Source organism: Centroberyx affinis, unplaced genomic scaffold, assembly GCF_046629955.1.
Source record: "Centroberyx affinis isolate AG114_WGS23_722 - 3 ecotype Tasmania unplaced genomic scaffold, CSIRO-AGI_Caff_v1 ptg003512l_1, whole genome shotgun sequence".
Classification (NCBI taxonomy): Eukaryota; Metazoa; Chordata; class Actinopteri; order Beryciformes; family Berycidae; genus Centroberyx; species Centroberyx affinis.
Window position 1 is genome coordinate 42,355 of NW_027281460.1, and position 22,860 is coordinate 65,214.

General features: G+C 40.9%; 1 protein-coding gene across 1 annotated transcript in view; it reads right to left on the minus strand.

Annotated features, from left to right (window-relative positions):
• The window catches only part of sfswap (splicing factor SWAP), a gene marked incomplete at its 5' end in the record, with an annotated part of 101,105 nt that overhangs the window by 33,726 nt on the left and 44,519 nt on the right, over nt 1–22,860 (minus strand). Inside the window, 4 exons of the mRNA XM_071539767.1 lie at nt 11,656–11,852; nt 18,065–18,194; nt 18,706–18,809; nt 20,123–20,192. Of these exons, the coding sequence (XP_071395868.1) occupies nt 11,656–11,852; nt 18,065–18,194; nt 18,706–18,809; nt 20,123–20,192 (501 nt within the window). The remainder of the gene's footprint in view (nt 1–11,655; nt 11,853–18,064; nt 18,195–18,705; nt 18,810–20,122; nt 20,193–22,860) is intronic.

Genomic DNA, 22,860 nt, shown 5'->3' on the forward strand with positions numbered 1-22,860 from the left:
ACTGATGACTTCACTTTCACCTCACCATGGTAGCAATAAATTGAAAACACCAACCAAAGTTTTTTTGTATGTACATTGCTTCACTGGACAATATTCATCAAGAACATCCTTTGAACCTATCAAGTGGCGAACTGGACTATTGGTTTTAATTGCACTACAATATTCTACAGGAACTATTCAGTGTGTCTCTATATTTTATATTATACAAAAACTATGCTGTGTCTCCAACTTTTTACACTTTACTGAAAGTACCATAGTGTCAGAAACTACCAATTACTCCTATATTTTATACAATACAGGAGTTACTCAGTGTGTATCAATATTTTATACAGAAACTACCACAGTGCCCCACAATGTCACTGTCTATTGACAGCATCAATAATATAACTTACAGTATGTTACTAGGAGTGTAAATCAATTAGGATCCATTAGCAGATCAGAAAGAGCACTATCAATATGTATAGACTATATCCTTAAGATGCACTAATTAAATCAGTACAGATAATGGGTAAAGGGGAGGAGATGGGCAGATACTGTAAACAATTTATGGCTCAATTCATCAATGAATAAGCACAGTGACATGGCCAGCTAGCAAAAAGCTTGTGTACACAACTACACACACATGCAAGCATCCATACCCACCCACCTAAAATAAATGTAACTGTGTATATTACAGTATAGTATATTAGTATATTATTTCGTGGAAACTACTGAAGCTACTGTTATAAAGTATATTGTGTTTTGTGAAATTTACTTCACATTGGGTTCTGATGAGTTCTGTTTCTCCCTTGGTTCTGTTGGGCTCTTGGTTGTTTGTAATATCTCAGAATTAAATGTTCCAATGACTTATGCTGCTATATTTCAAGTATTTAACTACTTAGGTACAGCTGTAATTACTTGGTAACTTACAATTAAGAATAGAAACAGTACATTACACAAGGTATAAGTAATACCTTATATGTACCAGGTAAATACCTAGTACTTAGGGTGACTGTTGAAGGGTTACCACAAAAAACATACAAACCCAATTGTGGTTCATTGGCAAAGGTGAGGCAATCGACAAAAACATCACTATCAGCCTCACTTCTGTCCAGTGGGACAAATCATCTCTCATTGAGAACACTGTTTTGATTTGGTGCGGTCACATGCTCAGTCTTGTGCTGAGAACTAATCCCAGTCTAATTTATTCCATTTAGGTCACAGAAGCAAGCAGAGAGAGCGCTCTTAAATCGTCAGCTTGCATTTAGATATGAATAAAGTAATTAAAAGGCTGCGGAGACCAAGGTCATAAATTAGTGCAACAAACAGCCTCCCATAACCTTGTTTCCTGCAGCCCTATTGATTCCTCATGTCATTTACAAGTTTTGTTCCATTTTATTACAGTGAAAAAGGGAGTGCAATTGAAAGAGTGAGTGAGAAAGACAAAAACTCAAAACACTTGCAAAACAGGCGTGTGCATTTTCCTACTCTCTTGCGCTCTAGTTGGCTTTTATTACTCTGTGATACAATCATAAAAAAACAATTCTTAAAGTGGAGAACAATAAAACATTTGCACAAAGAAGGGGAGAGAGAAGCCTAAGTAATTTATCAGACATCTCACCATAGTGGCGCCTCGTGAAGTGTTTTCTATTCTTGCTGATGAAAACCATCTTAGGGCAGAACTAGGGTTTCTGAGATCTGATAGTCCTAGTTTCTCCCACTTGGCTAGAGATGACTGTAGACTTGGTGAAAGGAACCGTCCTACCTGCTTCTTTATCCTAAATAAAAATGATATGGCTCATCTGTTCCTCCATCTCTCTTTTCATTCACTTTTGTGTTTGTGTTTCTTCAATTTTACTCTGCTGCTCTGGATGAGTTTCTGTCACCTCAGGTGAAATGCCTCAAACAAAGGAAATGGACATTCTCTGTTCTGTCTTGTGAGGTGGTAACCTGACACAAGACTGTGGACTCGTGTCAAGATGACAGTGTACTGCTCCTTGCAGGGACCACAAGACAACACACAACAGCTTCTCCATAATGGAGCACAGGCTCTGCATAGTTATAGAATCACAGCACTGAAAGAGTCACTCATAGACAAGACGAGGTAGCCCAGGCCTGTAATGCTTATTCTGCGGATTCTGTTTACTTATGACAGCTTACACTAGCTAATACAATGCTCCCTCATAAACAGAATGATGAGCACTATGGGATACAGGAAGGGCTTACATAACCAAATCAAAATCGCCTCATCTCACTGACACTACAAAGACACAGCATCAGCATTCTCACCCATCTTCACACCTGTCTTGAGCCACAACACAAGTTCACTCAAAACTGTAAAAAAAACAAAAAAAAACAAACAGTTTGTCTCCAAACTTGAACACTTAATGAAAAAACAAAAACACACATTTTATCTCCAACACTAAGGCCACAATCTACAATCTAGGAAGTTAGACCTGCATTACAGCCAAGTATAGCAAGGGAGGATTTGATCCACCATTGTGCCCAAATGTGTTTTGTACAAACCTGTAACTTGGTGACTAATTGACTTGTAAATCATTTGAATGAAAAGGGGGTGGCTGTTGTCCCGTCCACTCATGGGTAGTGACATAGCCAAGCACAATCAACAAACATCACCCACAACTGCTTGATTTAAAAAGATTGCGCTCCAGTCAGAATACAACCAACCTCCTTATTATGAACTCCTATCTTAACACCATTACACTAAACTGCTTCAACACATGTTCACAATCTCTAACTTCCAAAAAACTAACCTGGAAATATCCATCTTCATCATCGGTAGGCCAATGACCTGAACGTTGGTAGCTCTGTTCAGACTGAGTATGCTCCGATAGCCATGGCAGACGTCACAGAACATCTGGAGAAGAGTGACAGAGCTGGCGCAATAGTGACAGGACCCTGCCCACTGCCACCTGGCCCAACAGGTGAGAGTCCAGCTCACCACACATCAATTGGGCTCACATGAGAAGGAGCTGACATGCAACATCCATCAAATGGACAGGCACTCTCTACATCAAACGACCTTCACCGAAACTTATTTACACTATAAAGTACTGCCCTGTTTGTCTGTGCTTATTATGACAGAGAAGAGGCTTTTAAAATTGCTTTATTGCTGCACTCACGTCATATATTACAATGGACAATTAAAAAAAAGAGATACCCTGCATTATCATCAGGACAAAACAGAACAGAGAGAGATGAGAGAGGGAAAGATTTCTCCTTTATTTGGGACCACACTGGTTTACTGAGAGTTTTTGCTCCAATTCTGACTCTTCTGTGAGGATGGTCTGAGCTTGCAGACCATTTTCCAGCCACTCTCCGATATTGTTAGATGCACTCAAAAACGAGCCATGGATCACTATGAATGTACTCATACATACAGCTTCTGGGCGTGAAGAAAACATTGATTGTTGGTGCCAAGCTTTGTTGCTCTAACGATAACCACCGGAGGTAACCACTCTGTGACAATATCCATCAGTTAAAGTCATCATAGGTGATAATAACCACAGGACACGGATATTATGGATAACAACAGCCACGGGAGACAGTTGTTATGGGTGACAACAACCTCAGGAGATCGCCATTGTTGACAATTCTCTTCCTTGTTTACCTAATATATAAAATGCATCCCTTCCTGAGTGCCAAGAAGATTTCCCACCACTGGTCACACCCAACCACAAGGGCTGGAAAGGGACAAACTAGGGGGGTCTCATGCAGCACTGATTGGTAGATTTTCTCTTGCTGAACCCCTTTGTGAAGAGAGGAGATATACCATTCACTTGATTTAATTGTTCATCTGTCACACCTGAACCCCAACATGTTATTTAGATTGAAAATAAGGCAATATTTTACCATGAAAAAGTTACATAATGTATTTTTAAAAGGGAGGATAAACATCTGACAGCCCTCCGCCTGTGGCCAAGAAAGATCTAAGGATGCATGTGAGGATGGCCATGCATTTTAAAATTCACTTAAATGTTTGTTCAGGGAAGCAAACCAAAGGAAAGGAAAAGGGCAGATAAGAGGGTGGGGGTTTGGTTGTGGGTGTATAGCGATTCATCTCCTAGTAAAACAGGGTCCAGTAAAAGACTATAATAATTTCCCCGGCGCCTGTGTAAATCTCTTTGCACAGCCTTTTGAGGTTAACACTGGAAGAAAGCAATATCTGGGCCAGAAGCGAACACAAAAGGGAAACTCACTCAGCTAAAATACTCACTTGTGAGAGACTGAGGGCCTTATTTTCATGAATAGGATTGACCATGGGCGGAAATTACGGGGGGGGGACAGGGGTCCGGAACCCCCCTTCCTGGGAAAAACAGAGAGTTGTCCCCCTCAATATATCATTGTAAACATAATTATATAATTTTAAATGTAATAATATGCATTGAAAGCTAATTATAGACGCAAAACAATGCGTTTTTAAGTTTCGAAAGATTGCGTACCCCCTCATATGCTAAAATATATGCTAATAATATATACGCTAATAAACGCTAAAACAACTTATTGCATCAAAATAAAAACAATAAAATTAACTTGGGTGGAGCAGAGAACAAGGGTTGAATGCCCACACAAGGGGGTCCTTCTCGAAGTTCTCTTCTCCCCTGAGGAGTAATAAAATAAATAAATAATAATAGCTTAGGTGGAGTGGAGAACAAGGAGGCCAGACAAGGGGCACGAGTTGAATGCCCAGACAAGGGGGTTCTTCTCGAAGGGCTCCGCTCCCCTGAGTTTTAATCTAATAAATAACACTACTACTCCTACTACTACTTCCTACTTCCAAAGCAGTTGGAGCGAGGTGCAATCTATATACGGTGGATGGCCAGTGCCTAACCTGGATAGCTCTGGTAAAAAGCCCCTCTGTTCTGTGAAACAGTTGCGGTCAGAGCTCTGGGTAAACATCTACACAGAACCAACCTAACCCTATATACATTTAATACAACAGTACTTTTGGTGGCACCTTTGGTGTCCCTTCAGGAATTGCTCTTGAGAAATTTTTCTGTTTATTGTCCCCCCCCCCAAATGAAATATCTGCCCTTGGGCTTGACAACAGATTTTTGGTAATTTTGTGACCAGAGGTGTTAGCGCAGTGCTGGCACATCTGCGGTGCAGTAGTAAGAGGGGTTGGATTAGGAGGAATAAATTAACAGTGGGTGTGGTAGTGGCTGGCGTCAATCATGGCCAATCAAATCAGCTCCTCTCATTCCCTTGAAAAGCAGTGTGCTTCCCCGCTATGGCGTACTGACAGTTTCATAATGGATGAGGACAGTCCAGACCAGCTGTGCCAAAAAGCCTCTCTCAAGAAGAAACTGATTTCCTTGTCCGGGAGGTGCAGAGTTGCAGGGCGCAAATATATGGCAGTCTAAATATGCCGCCAAGGGCAGATAATGTCCCTTTTTAAGTTGAATTCATGTTTGTGGAGATATTACAGTCCCTGTCACCATATTACCATGGGTAATAATTCACATCAACAGTTTTATATTGGAAGACAATGATTCACACAATAACCACATGCAGATACAACTTTATAGTACAATAAAATGTGTTTACACTATTTTGTCAGTTGCCTGTAGTTTGTTTTACTTAAGTGATAAAAAAGGTTGTATTCAGTTAGTCATTGGCTATGTTTACATGGGCACAATAATGCCACTATTGCCAATACTGCAAGTAAGGAAATGATCCGATTAAGCTGTTGACATAATTTCAGAAACTGACAACTCCCCATAATTATCCCATTTACATGACTGAAGCACTTATTTTGATTATTTAGAGATAATTGCTGAAATAGTTTTTTGCTAAAATAAACTTTGTTTTCTGTCATCTCACCATCATATTTTACCAAAACAATTTCAGCCATGATTCTGCACTACCACATCATGTTGTTTGTCGCAACCACAGGCCAATCTCCATTGCAATTACAAAATGCCATGCTTAATACATTACTTTTGGGAAACTTGTGGGAAAAAAAGGAGATGACGAATGCGACTGATGCACCCCCCGGAAACCCAGTGTTTTTGGAAGAGAATATGGAGTGAGAATAGGTGGGAGCGGGTGGTCCCAAGGGAGTACGGTGATGTAGAGTGGGAAGACAACTTTTAAAATGTTTCGAAGGTGTTTGGTGGAGCTGTGTGAACCGCATCCAGTGTGCCACCAGGATGTCACTGTCTGCGCTCCTGTAACCCTGATGAGAGTCGGCAACTGCACTGTATAAACTTAGAAGCTGCGCATAATACAGTCATAGCCATAAAGAGGTGTGTGTGTACCTATTCTGCAAGAGCATGGTGCTAGTTGAGCAAGATTTAATCAAGGTTCCCACATTGGATGAAGCATGTGCAACTGAACAGCACTTTGAAAATGCTTAAATGCTGCTTCATTCCTCTAGCTCTTGCAAAGTTTGCATTATTGGTCCGAGCACAACGGCATTTGTTGCTGCCATTTTTATTGTCATTGAGCTTGCATTCTACCTGTGCTGCCATTTGTCCTTCCTCATCATGCTGTCTCTTCTTTTGAAAGTATTTTTCTATACTCTGTTGAAAGTGCAGGACGCAATGGCATAACATCCACTTTAAGATATCTGACTTCACAATTGTTTGTGGAACCATCTGTTTTCTTTGATTTTCTCGGCTGCCTGCCTAGCTGATGTGGTGTACAGGTAACCCAGTGCACCACATGTACCTCATTAGACAATGGAACACAAAATGCACATATATAAATACAAAACAGAAAATCCTGTTGCACAAACAGATTGAAATTTGCAGGCTGTGTGATTAAGATTTAATTTGCTTTGCTCATGTAAATCTATTACAAAGGGGGGGTTTCTGTAACAAGTATGCCTATAATTGGATGGATAGCACAACTCAGTCAAGGCTAAGGTGAGAGATAAAACATACCTAATGCTTTTAATGTAAATGTGCATAGATATGCTGCCGGCCTGTCAGGCGGTGTGGCTCATTAAGGACTAAGTGGCAGCAGCAGCAGAAATAAGCCAGGCAGCAGTCTCAACTCAGCAGACCAGTGCCTACACCTCATCCATTCAAAACAACTTACTCAGCTGTGGCAAGCCACGAACACTGGGTGTGTGTGTGTGTGTGTGTGTGTGTGTGTGTGTGTGTGTGTGTGCGTGTCCGCCTTTTTGTCTGTCTGAGTGTGTATACTGATTCACAGAAAATCAAAGCATTTTCTACTCCGAGGGCCATAGACATACAGTATGTTGTGCTACACACAAACACACAGAAACACACACAAAAAGAGCTCAAGGGAGCGTGCATTAGTTGCACCAATTAAGTGCTGCTTCTCTCAGTAGGCTGATGAAGATGAAGAGGTTCCCTTAGCGACTAGACATTCATCTCTTAATCTTTTAATGCATGGTTACATAAGTGGAAAACCACTATCAATAGAGCCACACACAGACACACAAACTGACTTTTCCTCTATTAGATGTGAAGGTACTTGTGATCATTTCATTTGCACATGATCAATAAAGAAAACCTTTGAAGGGTAAAAACAATTGTGAAAAGAAAATGTTATTTGCCATCAGCGTGTATTCATGCTCACTCAGACACAAAGACTGAGGCTGTTTTAGCAAGGCGCACAGAACTATCTGTGTCAAATCCGAAAAAAGTAATGAGCTTAACAGAAAGAGAAAGCATGGAGACAAAATGAGCCACCAACCTCTAGTCTGACTAGTCTAGTCAGAGGTGTGGACTTGAGTCATTATGACTTATTAAATAACTTGAGACTTAGACTCGTACTCATGACTCAAGGTATAATGACTTGATAGGACAGACAAGTCACAATATTTATTTCCAATATGTGTAAGCAAATTATGAAAAATGTAATTCTAACTTGCTCTGTTTTGCTCAGACACAAGACTTTAATGCAGGGGTGGGCAATTGTGTCGCAGAGGGCCAACAGCCTGCAGGTTTTTGTTCCAATCACAGACTACACCAGCTGATTTAATTGATTAGTCCCGCTCCTCATGTCGAAGATGTGCTAATCAGTGAAATCACCTGTTGTAGACTTCCCTCAGCATTCAGGGCTCAACTGTTTTCACATCCCCATCATCCGTAATTGGTGGCGTTTTCTCCATCCCACCCTCTCATTTGAACCCCATGCCAAGCGCATAACTAAAACAGCCTTCTTTCACCTAAAAAGCATTACCTGTCTCCGTCCATCCCACTCATTCTCAGCCGCCGAAACACTCATTGATGCATTCATCACCTCAAGGGTCGACTACTGCAATAGCATTCTTTATGGCCCATCATCCAAAATCCTCAATAAATTACACTAAATTCAGCCGCTCGTATACTCACTCACTCCCGCAGGAGAGACCAAGTCACCCCTGTCCTCCAAAACCTCCACTGGCTGCCAATTCAACAACAAATACAGTTCATACTACTGTTCATCACCTAAAAAATCCCTCCACAGCCTGGCCCCCTCTTACCTCTCTGATCTCCACTGGCTCATTCCCTCCCGTACCCTCAGATCTGCGGACGCAAACCTCCTGGTCCCCCTCACAAGGACCAAGCACAGAACCTGGGGTGACAGGGCCTTCTCCACCGCTGCCCCCTCCCTCTGGAACTCTCTCCCTAAACACATCCAAGACTCACATGATCTCTCAAAAACCCACCTGTTCAAGATTTCTCTCTTTCTCCCTCCTGACCCTTGTTTCTGTCTTTTCTGTCTTTTGTGCCTTGCTTTATTGGCCTACCCCTTGTTTTGTTTGTTTTGATATAGTTTTACATAGTTGGTTTTAGTTTTTTTTTACTTGCAATGTATTTGTACACTGTTTGTATTTATGCTCATACTATTTCATGTAAAGTGTCTTTGAGTATCTTGAAAAGCGTTATACAAATAAAATGTATTATTATTTTTGTGGCAATACCAGACTCAATGTATTGTATATCCAGGAACTTTGTACTTATGTTGTGGCGTGCAGCTAACATTAGCCAGCATCATTTTTCTACCCTGTATTCCGTGTGCAAGGTGAGATGATGGAACCTTAATTATTTATCACCAATTGGCATCAGTTTTTTTTTCCCCCAATTGGTAATATTGTTTATATCCAAGGATTTTAGAATAAAAAATAGCGAGAGTAGCTGTATGAAAAAACAAGTGAGTCATAAATCAAAGTTTTGCCTTCTACCACCTCAATTTTGTGCAGCACCTGAAAAGAGTGGTAGGTTAAATAAAACATGCTGGGTAAATGTCAAGGTAGGTAACATTAGCTAACAACTGTTATGCCTGTATTAATGTCAGTTTAAAAACATGTTGAGTACCGCTATAACCCATGCATGTAACATTAGACCACTCCACTGTGTGTGCACAGTTTGGTTACAGTTGCACTCTATACTCATTTTATAAGGTTAAATATTTCTGCATAAGGAAGAGAAACCAACCTTGAGTGCATGTGTGCGGTGCGTGCTGATTTTTTTTCAGCTCCTGTATGTGTGTCCTGCAAAAATGCCTGACTCATACAGTGCAGTGCATTCTGGATAAATTAACTATTTATTGATCACTGACACCAAAAATTCTGACTGTGCATGTACCTGAAATAAAAATTGATCCATTTACAGTAGCTCAACATAAACTGGCAGTTAAAGTTTAATGAATAAATAAATCAAACAAATCATTTAACAAACAAATTAGTAAACTAGCAGGAGTGCAATCAATGGAACATAGACCTACCTTTTTTTTTACTCAGTTTGAACAACAGATAACATTCTGTTAAGCCATCCTTCCAACACATGGCTGAGACAAGCAATATGATTGGATTTTGTCTGGTTTACCTAGCTGGGAATAAGAGAGTTCAGGTGACAGTTGCACTTGAATTCTGCAACTTGGCCTCTGGTGACATGACAGACGGTATGGTAGACAGTATGGTAAACATGGCTCTTCTAGGTGCAGTCTCTTCCCTGTCTGTCATTAGAGCCAGAAATGAAAATCTGACAACAGCTAGTTGTAGTTTGTGTGGCCCAAAACTTTTTACCCTTTACTTTTCACACTTTTCAGCCCCTGATTTGAGATAGAAAAACTTATCACCAGTGATTGAGTCTTCCTTCACAGGACATCTGTCATCTTAATAGCCCAACAAGATTTAACCCTCAACATGATGTCACAAACCTGCAATTGAGGGCACAGCAGTTTGGTATTTCTTCAACATTACACACTACCTTCAAAATAGTAGTAATGGAAATATTTCACATACAGTATTCAACTGCTATTTTTAGGTGAAAATCCCTTTAGGCCAGGATGGATAGAATTTGTTCTGAAAATATGGGCTTGTATTTATAAATCTGTCACTTTATCAGTGGTTTTATGGAGTTAGAAACTGAGCATCATATGATTATGCTATGTTTACATTAAACTAAATACAACATGTTACTGACCATGTGCTTAAAGGACAATTCTGGTTGTTTTCAAGCTGGGCCCCATTTTCCTAGTTTTTGCCATCATGGCAATTGTGTTCAAAATTTCAGTTGAACCCAAAAAGCGATTAAAACACATCCTTTCACTGCAATAACCTTAACTGCAATGGGACTTGGCTACATTCAATTTCCCATTATCCATTATCCATCCCTAAAACTTGCATATATTAAATCATTTTTGGCTATTAATATGATATCCAATGTCCAATATACTTTTTTTTTTTGTTTTTTTTTGTTTTTTTCAGGGTCTGCACAAGTTGCCATTGAGGTTAATGCAAATGCTAACCCTAACCCTGTGAAAGGTTGACTGGGTGCCTTTGATTTACTTAGTGGACAGAGCATGTGTGGGTGGAAAACAGGTGATGAACCCAACTCGCGTGAATGTTTGGTGAATGTTTCAAGTGCAACTAAATGGAGTGAAATTCCAAGGTCCTCAGGGTTGACAGGTGGCTCTGAAATATGCCAATTATTTGTTTGATGAATATTTGCAAAAATGATGTATCAAAGTATTAAGATCACTGATGATATTAAAAAAAATGTTTAAACAACTTATAAGGTGGGGACACAATAAAAGATTTTTCCCAGTCATAAGCGACAATGAAAAGATTGATTTAACAACTGAAATTTGCAGATTTTCAGTCTCTTGTGACACACACACACAACGGCTGTCTTTGAGGAGCACAAAGCAGACGCAGTTCTCTCACAAGAATGTGATTTTTCATGGTACACCTGCACTCGCAAGAATCCTTTTTTCCCACATTATTTTGATGCCAACACAAACATGTAGCCCATACAGTTTGCAGCAATTGTGGTTTATGCAATGATTTGCATGGAAAAATGATGGAGAAGACATGATATTGATCTACTAGGGAGCCTCACTAGGTCTCAGCCACCCTGACGTTCTCAATGACTACAGTCTGGTTGCTGTAAGCTCTCAATTTGCCAAGTCATTTGGAAGACTGGTAAAGGAAGAAATCCTGGCCAAAACAGATTATCTCTTTGACCCATTTTAGTCTGCTATCAGGGCCAAGCAGGGTGTGCAAGCAGAGTGTAGCAGACGCTACTATCACCCTGCTTGATCTCATATTTAAACACCTGGACTCGGACTCTTTGAGTTGTGACTTACTCATGACTTTAGCAAATGTGACTTGGTCCAATCTCTGGGTTTAGCACAAGTTAGACATACGGGCAAACGCAGACACCCACCCCCCTCTAGCAACCATCCACCCACCTCAAGTTGTGCGGACGAGTCTAGCTCAGCTCTCTTGGCCTCAGGCTCTCCAGTGTGGGGGATGCGGAGGGTTTGGAGGAAGAGCGCCGCCTTCCTCTTCCTCTCTGCCTGCAGCTGTTTCTCCTTGGACTCCTTGGATGCCTGGGCCAGCTTCTCCCTGGCTGCAGCTGCGAGACGATCCTCCAGCTTCTGCTTGGCTAGAAGGAGCAAGATAGAGGGGGCAAAGATAGGAGAGGGAGGTTAGATGAAGATGAAGGTACAGTGATCATGGCCTCTTCTCCCTCAGCTTTCACCTTTTTCACCACAGCTAGATGGACCTTTAGCATCAGCTTGGCTGGGGGTGAGGAAGGAGAAAATGGTTTGCAGGGCAGACAGAAGGAGAAAAAGACTGATTAGGCCCGGTTCTCCTCACAGCTTTTTACTGGCCACAGCTAGATAGTCTTGGAGGGCAAGGAAGTGAGGAAGTGGGGGTGGGAGACAAGGATGGAAAGAGGAACGGTCAAAAGTAGGGAGTAAACACAATACTGAAAGAGAGGTAGAGAGATAGAAAGGAAGGAGGGAGAATGAGAGAGATGGAGACAGACAGGGAGAGAAACATGGGAGAGAGACAGGGAAAGATCAGAGGAAAAAGAGATAGAGGAGAGTGAGCGAAAGAGGCAGGTAGGGAGAGAGGGATGAAGTGAGTAACAGTCACAAATAGGGAGTAAAGGGAATGGAAATATTACTCTGAGGTAGTGAGATAAAGAACAAGAAACAGAACTAAATAGAGAGAGAGAATTAGAGCCTGGCAAGGGGGAGGGGGAGAGATGTCATTTGAGGCAAGAGGGAGGGTCTTATTCTGAGTGGTTTACAGTCGGAAGAAATAAACTTGAGGATATACTGTATAAAATGAAGAAGAGTGCAAAAGTAAGATCGCTCTAGGGGATCGAGAGACCACATCAGGAAGTATTTACAAAAACAACCTCTGATTTCCCCTGGAGATCAACAAAGTATATATTCTATGCTTATTGCGTACTGCTAGGTTTGAGATATGATGACAAAGACACCAGCCCAACACATTGGGAAGATTAAATTAAAAAAGTAACTAAGACTATTATTTGCATCGTTTGAGCTGACTGGCTATTTCCATGGCAAAGGGAGAATTCTGCTTACTGTATATTTCCATGCCTTGCACTGTATTGACTCACTGTCTGATTTTATCAACTAATGATTTTTTCTGTATCGTAGATGTTGTGGCGAGTTGTACTTGTTGTGCTTTTATGTTATGTCTTCCATTTTTCTGTGGTTATATTGTGTTTTTATTGTGTGTTTTTTTGTAAACCCTGTCAGCACATATCTTCCGCTTATGGGACAATGTTTGAACGGTATGATTTTCATGCTTATCAAACCATTCTGTGACCACACCTGAGGACAATGTCAGGGGGAAAAGATCCTTTCCATCAGGACAGAAATACTCCACTACAGGAAGAGCATTATCACACAAAACAGGGTGAATAAACCATCCACTATATCAAGCAGCCCAGCACCCTCCATAATTTCCAATATAATTTTGTTTCCTTTTGGGCAGTTATTTCTTGTTTAAATAGTGTGTCCTGAATTGTGGCAGATTATATGCGAGAGAAGTTTCTGGTGTAACTGGCGAGGTCTGACTAAGTTTCTTGTCTAATTTATGAGGTCTGACTTTATCTCTGCTCTAAATGGTGAGGAGTGACTAAGTTTCTGGTGAAGGCTAACTTTCTGCAGGAGTGAACATTAGGACAAAGAAAAGCAGAGGAGGAAAAAACACGTGGGTGGAGGAGCGGAGAGAGACAGACGGTTGAGGGACAGTGGGGGTGGAAAATATGAACGAGGAACATCGGATGCGGGAGACGAGGGAAGGAGATGAGAAAGTGGCAGAGGCAGACAGAGAGGGGTGGTGGTGTAGCATCGTGAGAGAGAGAAGACAGCGAGAGGAGAAAGCGTAGTAAGGAGAGCAAGAGAACGGGATGGGGCAGAAAGCAAGAGGATGAGTGAGACAGAGAAAAGGAGATGAGACAGAGAAGTGGAAGGAGGATGCGTGAGAGAAAACAAGTCATTTAAGTTATGCAACCACTCGGGCTACGGTTATCTCTCCAGGGTTAAAAATAGGCTGGCTGCCGAAGCGAATCATATTTGAGTCTAGTGCGAACAATGGCCTAGTGGAGCAGAATCCATCTGTACCCCTGACAGTGGAACCATCCACCTTTACAAAGCCAAGACTGATTCAGACTCCACATCTGCACCCCTCACAGTGTCACCCATCACTTTTATAACACTACGCCTGACTGCAGCGTTTCTGTTGTAACATGAGAAACAAGCATAGATTCTGTGCAGCCCCGCAGCCCCATATATACAAAACTGACACATACAAGTACTTTAGGCTTGAGTCACATCCTTGCCTCTTTTTGGGGGAAAACAAACGACAAGTGCCACAGACTGCAATACTAAATGGTATTTCTGAACACTGCCAACACATTGCCAGATCAGTATTTAGGCTGAAGCTTTACTGTATGACAAATAATAATTCAAATAATGATTTTCCAACACAATCTGCCATTGAGCATTCACACTACATTCAAAAGCTCGACTTAATCCATCTTCTTCAAGCATGACCTGTCAGTGCAGAGAGCCGGTGCAATGATCCCGCTCACTGGCCAGATATTTCCTACCCGGACATTTACTCCTATTGAGTCTGGAGTTAAAGCTATCAGTCGAATTAGCATTCCTGACACTTTCTTATATCTGCTGTCAGTGAAATACTTCATTTCACACTTTTGAGTAGCAGCCCTGTTGCTGATGCTGCTACAGTATCTAGAGTTGACGCTCTTATAGTGGTTTAAGCCTGGCACCATTTAGAGCAGTGTTACCCAACTGGACTGTAAGTATCTGAAGCCCCAGCGACCTCAAGATGTTGCTGTCATTCATTCGTTCAGGCTAGTGTATCTATAGACTAATGTGATATGTGAGAGAGGATTGTGAGAGTTGTGTGAAAATTTGCAGCTAAGGGGAGAAGATGGCTTGTTAAATATTCACAACAGTAGAAGTTTTACTTCCTTTTATAAATTATACACATCTCAACAAAGAATGAACACTGTAGAAGATGGTTTTCTCAAGTGTTGTACATTGTGATGAAGATTGATTGTGCACAGGTATAGAGGAGTAACACGTCTCACTCCTTACTGACTGTCTCTCTGTGACATTAGCAATAGCGCCCATGGGAAAAAAAAATCAATATTTTTGCTGAGAAACGTAATATTTGCCTCTTGATGCCCCACAGTACTGTAGCAATAGCACCATAGGAAAAAGATTATACTTAAGCTGAAAAACACAGTATTCAGTGAGGAAATGGGACCAAGCGAAGGGTTAGGGTTAGGGACTATGCTTAAATAAAAGACCAGCACTTTATCTCTATATGAAGTCGCTACATTGTCTATCACTAGACTATCACTATATTTAATTTATTTCATTATATAAAACAAAACAAATTTAAGAGCAATTAAGCAATTCCTACCAAATTTACTACCACCTCTATGAGACATGCACATCCATTGGGAAATGTATGTAGGCTGTAAGATTCACCTATATCTCTCTGGGGAAACGCATTTAGTGTGTGTGGTTGTTTTCCAGCCCATCAATACAGATTAGCTTTCTGCTGTCTGCCATTGATTCCTCTGCTATCTAATCAAGTTAGGCCTGCTGACTGACAGCCACTCTGCCATACAGCAAAGCCAATTCATTCAGCTATTCATTAGGCCTTTCCAGCCTCTTTCTCAAGCCGTCTGTCAGCTCTGAGAGAGACCATTACACTCCTAGTCTGTTCCACTGAACCTAAACGGGACCTGTCAGCCCCTTTGATACTGAAAAGTAGCACATTTGTCTTAAGTGTCTGCCTGTCTGTCTATCTTTTCCCAGCTGTCTTTTTGCGCTCAGGGAGATCATTACACTTTTGCTCTGTTCTTCTGGACGTCAAGACACCCAGCAGTCAGCCCCTCTTCAAGGACTACACTGACTTTTTGGGAGTTGGTCACCTTACCCAATAACTGACAACATGATTAGCACCAAAATCATCTCTGTGTCTCCGGCAGATAGCTTGGTCCAGTGCACATGGTAACGCTTTAGCATCAAGTATGCCAAGTAATCATGGGTGACTAGCAATATCCAAAGTATGAAGATAGACCTTTTAGTAATCCAAAAACAGTATTGTTTTTTTTGTTGTTGTTATTCTATGGCCTGTAGATTCATAACTTCCAACCACAAAACGTCAATCTTCATTATTAGTGAAGTCTATTACAAATCATCACAGCAGAAAAAGGCTGACTTTGATCACCTCGGAGTGGGAGATCTTCTGGCACTGACAGTAGTTCCAAAGAGTGCATTATTTGTTTATTTCACCAATCCCCTAAACAGGCCTGGCAGGTTTAGACAGGTGTTGTTACTACTAACTAACCATCTAGCCTTACAGCTGCTACAAGTTCTCATTTCCTCACTTTTAGGATAATGCCAGTCACCTACTATTACTTCACGTACTGTATGCTAAAGTGTTAGCATGCACACTGGACAGAGCTATCTACAAGACTCACAGAGATAATTCTGGTGCCAATCCTCTCATCACATACTGGGTAAGGTGACCAATTGGCCAAAGTCTTAAAAAGTTAGTATAGCCGGTTTATGACTTTAATCTACCTCAATTGGCTACCAAGGAATTGCAAAGACATTGACAGGTCTCTGTCATTTGTTTTTTTGGCTTGAGAACGAGGCATTTTAGCTCCTGGCGAAGTAATCATTGAGTCATTGGTATTGATCAATAGTCTTGTCAAACCCATGCAGATATACAGTACTGTGCAAAAGCCTTACGCAGCCTAGATATTTTATATAAATTTTGTCTTAGATGTTTATTTATTTGTTTTCTGCATAAGTGTCAGTAGGCTGCTCTTTATAGTATTTTTTTTTTTATATTTAGAAACTTTTCATTTCATTATTTTTGAAAACATCCTCGCCCCCATTACATAATTCTTTTTACATGTGCCTAAGACTTTTGCACAGTACTGTATTGTGGTCATTTTGTGATATGGAACAGTATAAATCTTACTTATTGCACCTTTAATATAGAAAGCTAGCATGTTTGGTTTAAGTGTCTGTCTGTCCATCTTTTCCAGTCTGTCTCCAACTATCAGTCTGCTTCGGCATTACAATCCTGGTCTTTGTGTGTGTGCCTCTTGAGAGAAAAAGAATGTGTTGGGTATGTGTATGGATACGCATTCCTAGGTGTATATCTCCTTTTTTCTTACTGTATACTAGTCTGTCATGCATTGCTAAAAGATATGAATGACTGAAGAGCCACCAGTGCTTTTACTGTTCTATAACCATACCCGAGAGACAGAGAGAGAGAGAGAGAGAGAGAGAGGGAGATAGAGAGAGAGAGAGAGAGAGAGAGAGAGAGAGAGAGAGAGAGAGAGAGAGATAACATACATCTCTATTATGCCTCTGCGAGAGATATATGACTGCAGTTTACTGTACTACACTACTCTGTCTCTTCCTGGAAGGTCCACCCTCCTGAGATGATTTACAAATCATAGTCAATGTATTTAGTCCTGTCCTCCTCTCCTCTCTTGCCCCCTTTCTCTTCCGCTCATCTCAGCCTTCCCGTAAAGGAAGGGCGTGCCAGAGAGATGTCCTGTAAGCATTTGTACTTATTTGCTGATGCCGAGACAGAGGATCTAATTATAGCACATCCACATTAAGTAGCTGTGGAGATGGCAGGGGAGAGAGAAAAAACAGGGGAGAATGAGGACAGAGGCACAGAAATAGGAGCTGTCGTAACCCTCATCAGTCTCTGGGGTTTATTAACATGCCGTCAACCACGCAGACAAACAGAGGGACAGAGGCAGACAAACCACCAGACAGACAGGCGTATAACCACATAAACAGAATGAGAGTCTGAACACACAAAGATACAGAAAGACAGAGACAGAGAAACAGGCGTCAGAACACACCCAGTCAGATCAAGACAGACAAGTCATTTATTCAGGGTGAAACATGACATTTTTAACTTGGATGTAATCAAATCTTACACTACTCTAAAATCAAAACTTGTAGCTAGTTGGGTCTATCAAACACAATGATGTCTTTCTTTAAGTGCTTTCCTTCGCCAGTGTTTATTTATGACTGCTGTTTTGTCCTGGTCCTTCTTCACAGTGAAAAACAACAAAGGAATCTACATAATTAAGTTTTATTATTTTTTTTGTCACTTAGCGCTACCTAATCTCAAGCACCCAGAGCAATATTTTTCAATATAAAATGTGGAGAAGTAGCAGAAGTTCAACAAATCAAAGGAATATTAAGTTATCTTTGTTTGTTTTTTATTTTATTACAGTGGTGTTGATGACATTACCTTGTTTTGCCTCCAACTCCTCCAGGCTGAGAGAGGGTCTCTTCTCTTCTTGTGCAGGGACTGGAGCAGGCTCCTTGTCAATCATCTCAGTCCCGCCCATCACAGCTTCCAGCCCCTCCTCCTCCAGCAGCTTAATGAAAACATTTATGTTAATTTATTTGTATATACCATTTCAAGGTACTAAAGACACTTTACAGTTTCCATCTATGCCACTGAAGGAACTGTTTCTACGCTTGATCTATGTGCATTGTAAAACAGGTCAAAGGCACATGAACTCTACAGATTGGTTAACTTGTGTGTTAAGGTATGCATGAGTGGGGGTGGAGGCGTGTGTGTGTGTGTGTGTGTGTGTGTGTGTGTGTGTGTGTGTGTGAGAGTGTGTGTGTACTTCTAATTCTCTTTAAATGTTCTTCTAGATAGATTCATTCAACCATGGCATTTGGAGATTGTGCTTATATCATAATAACACATTCAAATAAGAATAGTTTTTATGTGCATCCTGTACTAGAAACTAAAAACCGGTAAAAAATGTATCATATAACCTGCTATCACAAATGACAATATGGGAAATTTGACCATGAAGGACAAATAAATAATGAACATAAAAAAAGACTAATGAAGGGGATGTAGCTGAACTAGACCTTGTCCTCGTCTGAGTCATCGTCCAATCGAACTCTGTTCTTCTCCAGCGGCAACATGTCATTTTCTTTTGCCTTGATGGCAAAACAGATGGGGGCAAAAGAGGCTATAATGAGAGAGAGAGAGAGAGAGAGAGAGAGAGAGAGAGAGAGAGAGAGAGAGAGAGAGACAGAGAGAGTGAGAGAGAGAGGGAGAGAGAGAGAGAGAGAAAAAGGATGTCAGACGATTGCATGTTAATGACAAGCAGACACATCTACATCTTGGGCCTGGTCTGGTTAGCCAAGCTCAGAGGGAAATTAACAGTATTGACTGGTTGAACCAATCAGAGCATTTGCCTTTGATAGTGAGAAGGGCGGGAAAAGGTGAGGAAAAAGGGAAAAAAAGGAGGGAGGAAAAGAGAGCCCAGGAAGGAAGAAGAGAGAGGGAAATACAGGGAGAGAAAGCAGAGAGATGGAGAAGCAGAGAGGAATGGACAGAAGAGGGAACAGAACACAAGATAGAGAGAAAGAGACAAACAAGGCAGAGAGACACGAAACAGACAGGCAGAAATGCAGACAGAAAGACAAGCAAACAGGAGAGACTGACAGAGAGAGGTATGCAGGCAGAAAGACAGACAGAAGAACAGAGAGTGCAAGGGGAAGAGAGAAAGAGAGGCAGAAACAAGCAAGGTAAGCTCACGAAAGGTGTTTGTTCTTGTGTGTTTCCTTTTACCGAAAGGCATTAACCTTCATTCACAGTAAGATCCTTAATCTTACCCAGCCTTATAATGTTGGCCACAGAGCAGAAGTTTAGAGATTAAGAGGCATAAGCGTGTCATTTTTCTTTTTTATTATAAGGCATTAATGGTAATTAAACATGTTTGCTCTAGTGGAGATGAAAGGGAATCGGTGTGTCTCCTTCCCTAAGGCGTTCACCTTAAAATGGGGCCTTTAACCTTGCTGCAGAGGGCTGGACAGTTTAATTGTGTACCACTCCCACAGTTATCATTTTAGCCTTGCCTGCTTCATAACCTGCCACCTCCTTCATCAACAGCGTGTGTGAGTGAATGCATTAGTTTGTGTATGTGTGCATGTGTTTGTGGGTCCAGACAGCTTTATATCCTGCAGCCTCCTTCATCACTGTGTAGCCATTTGCTGCCTGATATCACCAAATGAAATGGCCAGCATGAATACTAACGCAGACTCACAAACAGCTGTGCGTAAACACCACGTTACACACACACTTGATGCGCATGCATACTCACACACACACACAGATTTAGCCAAGGGGTTTGCATCTCATTTACTAAACGAACGAATATGTGATCAATTAACAACCCACCAACACAAGACAAAAGTAATACAAATGCTTCAGTTATAAAAGACAGAGAAAAAATAGCACTGTGTCCTATGTGTGTGTGTGTGTGTGTGTGTCTCCTACCTTTAGTCAGCTTGGGCTCATCGTCTGCCTTGTCTGATTCAAGCTTCCCATCATCATCCTCTGTCTCACTCTGTATGGAGGGACAGAGAAGAAAGAAAGCGAGAGTTATTTCCAAAGCAAAGTACCTGGGGTTAGTAAAGAACAAGGGAATGAGAGTAATACAGACCCAACACCAATTTACAGATCATCAGTGGAAACCAATGTACTCTAATATACTCCAATAGGATTAGCATTGAGCCAAACTGGATTTCTTGCATGTAAACCCGTTTCAATCCATTTCCTAGGTCCTGTCTACATTATCAATGAGTAAACCAATAGGATTCAGTGTAAAGGCAACAACACTTCAAGTAAATTAGAAGAACAAGTAAACATACTTGAATCAACTTCCCACAAATACTCAACATTGTCAATGAGTCAACCAATAGGATTTTGACTAGAACCAGATTTCTAGAATCAGCAACCTTCTAGATTCTAGGGAGAAATTACTTTACTCCATTTCATTGTGTGCTTTAGCAGTGAGTTAGAAGTGCAACAGATGTGCAAAGAGCTAGTTTTCAGATTTTTTGTTTTAAAGAAACATCAAAAAGAGCTGGTTCCTTGTCTTTCTGCCTGTCAGTCTGTTTGTTAAGCCAGCAAAAACATGCACATTCTCGCACACACACCTGCAGTGATTTGTTTGGCAGATTAAATGATAGGAAAGCCTTTTCATAAAACACAGACAACAGGGCACAGAAACATAGATGTGTGCATGATGTGACTGCCTCTTTATTGTGTAATATCCTTGATTACTGGTTGATGGATCTGACGGGTTAAGAGGAATCACTCCTTTGCAATGGCTACAGCTTCAGATTTAACTATAACTGCTGTATTTAACCGCTATAATAACTGACCTGCAAGGTTCCACTCACTCTAAGATTACCTTTGGTGGAATTTCCTTTTCTAAGATATAGAGAAACAGACAAAGAGAGAAGGAGAGACAGACACTGTGTTGCAAAATTGCAGTACAGAGAAAGAAGGGTAGAACAGTGGGAGAGCCAACAGTATCTGTGGAGGAGAAAAAGTTTGGCTGTAGCCTAATGGAAGTTCTTCAATATTTTACAGTTCTATTAGGGAGGCATGTGGAGGTGCTGGGCGGAATAGGAAAGGTCACGAGACCATTAGCACAAGCAGAGGACTTTGCCTCCTTGAAGATGAGCCAATATGATGAGATTTAAGGCTCAGCTACCACAACGGCACACTAATGGAATGTAATGGTAAAAAAACAAAACAGACAATAGGAATGCTTAATGCTGATGCCCCGCATACAGCTTAATAAGAGAGTGACACTAGGGAACATTGGAAAAGAGCAAGATCCTTATTTTTTACCTCCATCTATGGAGTTGGACAGGAGTTATGTTTTCACCCCATTCCGTCTGTCTGTCTGTTAGCAGGATGTCTCAAAAAGTTATCCAAGGATTTGCATGAAACTTTGTGGAAAGACTGGTCATGGGGCAGGAAAGAACCGATTAACTTTTCATACCAATTGGCCAAAGGGGGATGTGGTTGGGCGTGGCTTATCACAAAAAGGCATATAACGTACAAACGGATTCACGTAACACCATCAAACTTTGTGTGCAGACATAAGAAGAGGCAAACATCCATTATTGACCCAGGGTAAGTGAGCACATTAGGCTTAATCAAGGGTTTACCAACTTAATCATTAGTTTTCTGATGCACGAACTAGCACTAGCTGGCTAAGTCTAGCTACATAGCCTAACATCAGATGGCCTAGAATAATCACTGTTGTTTCCTAATGGTTTTTCCTCTCCATCATCTGATAAATCTTTAACATATATATGTAATATCAACTAACTTCTTTTACCTTCAAAGATGGGTTTAGCCAAAATGTGTAGCCTATATATCAATATAGTATTTTTATGATCACAGGTTGAAAGCAGTAGAAACACAAAAAAAGCAGAGGCAGTGAGCCAGATGAACAAAGGGCAATAGCAGAGAGAATGAGTGAGACAGATGAACAGAACAGCAGGGAGGAGTGAGACAGATGAACAGACAACACCACAGAGAATGAGTGAGACAGAGCAGAGGATAAAAGATATTGACAAAAGGCCTGAAAAAATACTAATAGAGGGCAAATGCAATTTTACATAATGGTGTTTTACAATTGAAGACCAGATAATTTGAATGAAGTGTCCTTCCATCATCACAGATAGTCCTATATATTCAGTGAGGAGATTATCTTCTTCAGTATTGTGATATGTAAAAAACAAAAAGGTATGAGCTTCACCTACAAAGAAACATGGGTTTTGGTTCAGGATTGTTAGTGAGAGAAATTGAGTTTGTGTGAGAGAGGAGAAGAGAATGGAAAAAGAGAAAAGAAAGGGAGGCGGCAGATTATCATTCAGATGCTATGTGAGAGCGAGTGCTGCACAATCAATTAGTCATACTTGAGATACAGTAGGCGAAATTTCCCCGTCTGCATGCTTCATTAAGCAAGGGTATCAGTTCTTCCCTTTTCTGCTGCATTTTTTATGAGAATTGTTAATTTATAAAGAAATAAGTTGCTTTTGTTTTGTCCTGCCACCACGGTACACGGTATGTGGGACATTACGTCATCATGGTGTAGTCTTGTGGACACAATAACTCAAGAACAATACATGGTAGAAGCTTTATACTTAAACCACAGGTTCCCCCTATAGTGCAGATGAGCGGATTAGATTTTGGAACACCTTGCTGCATTG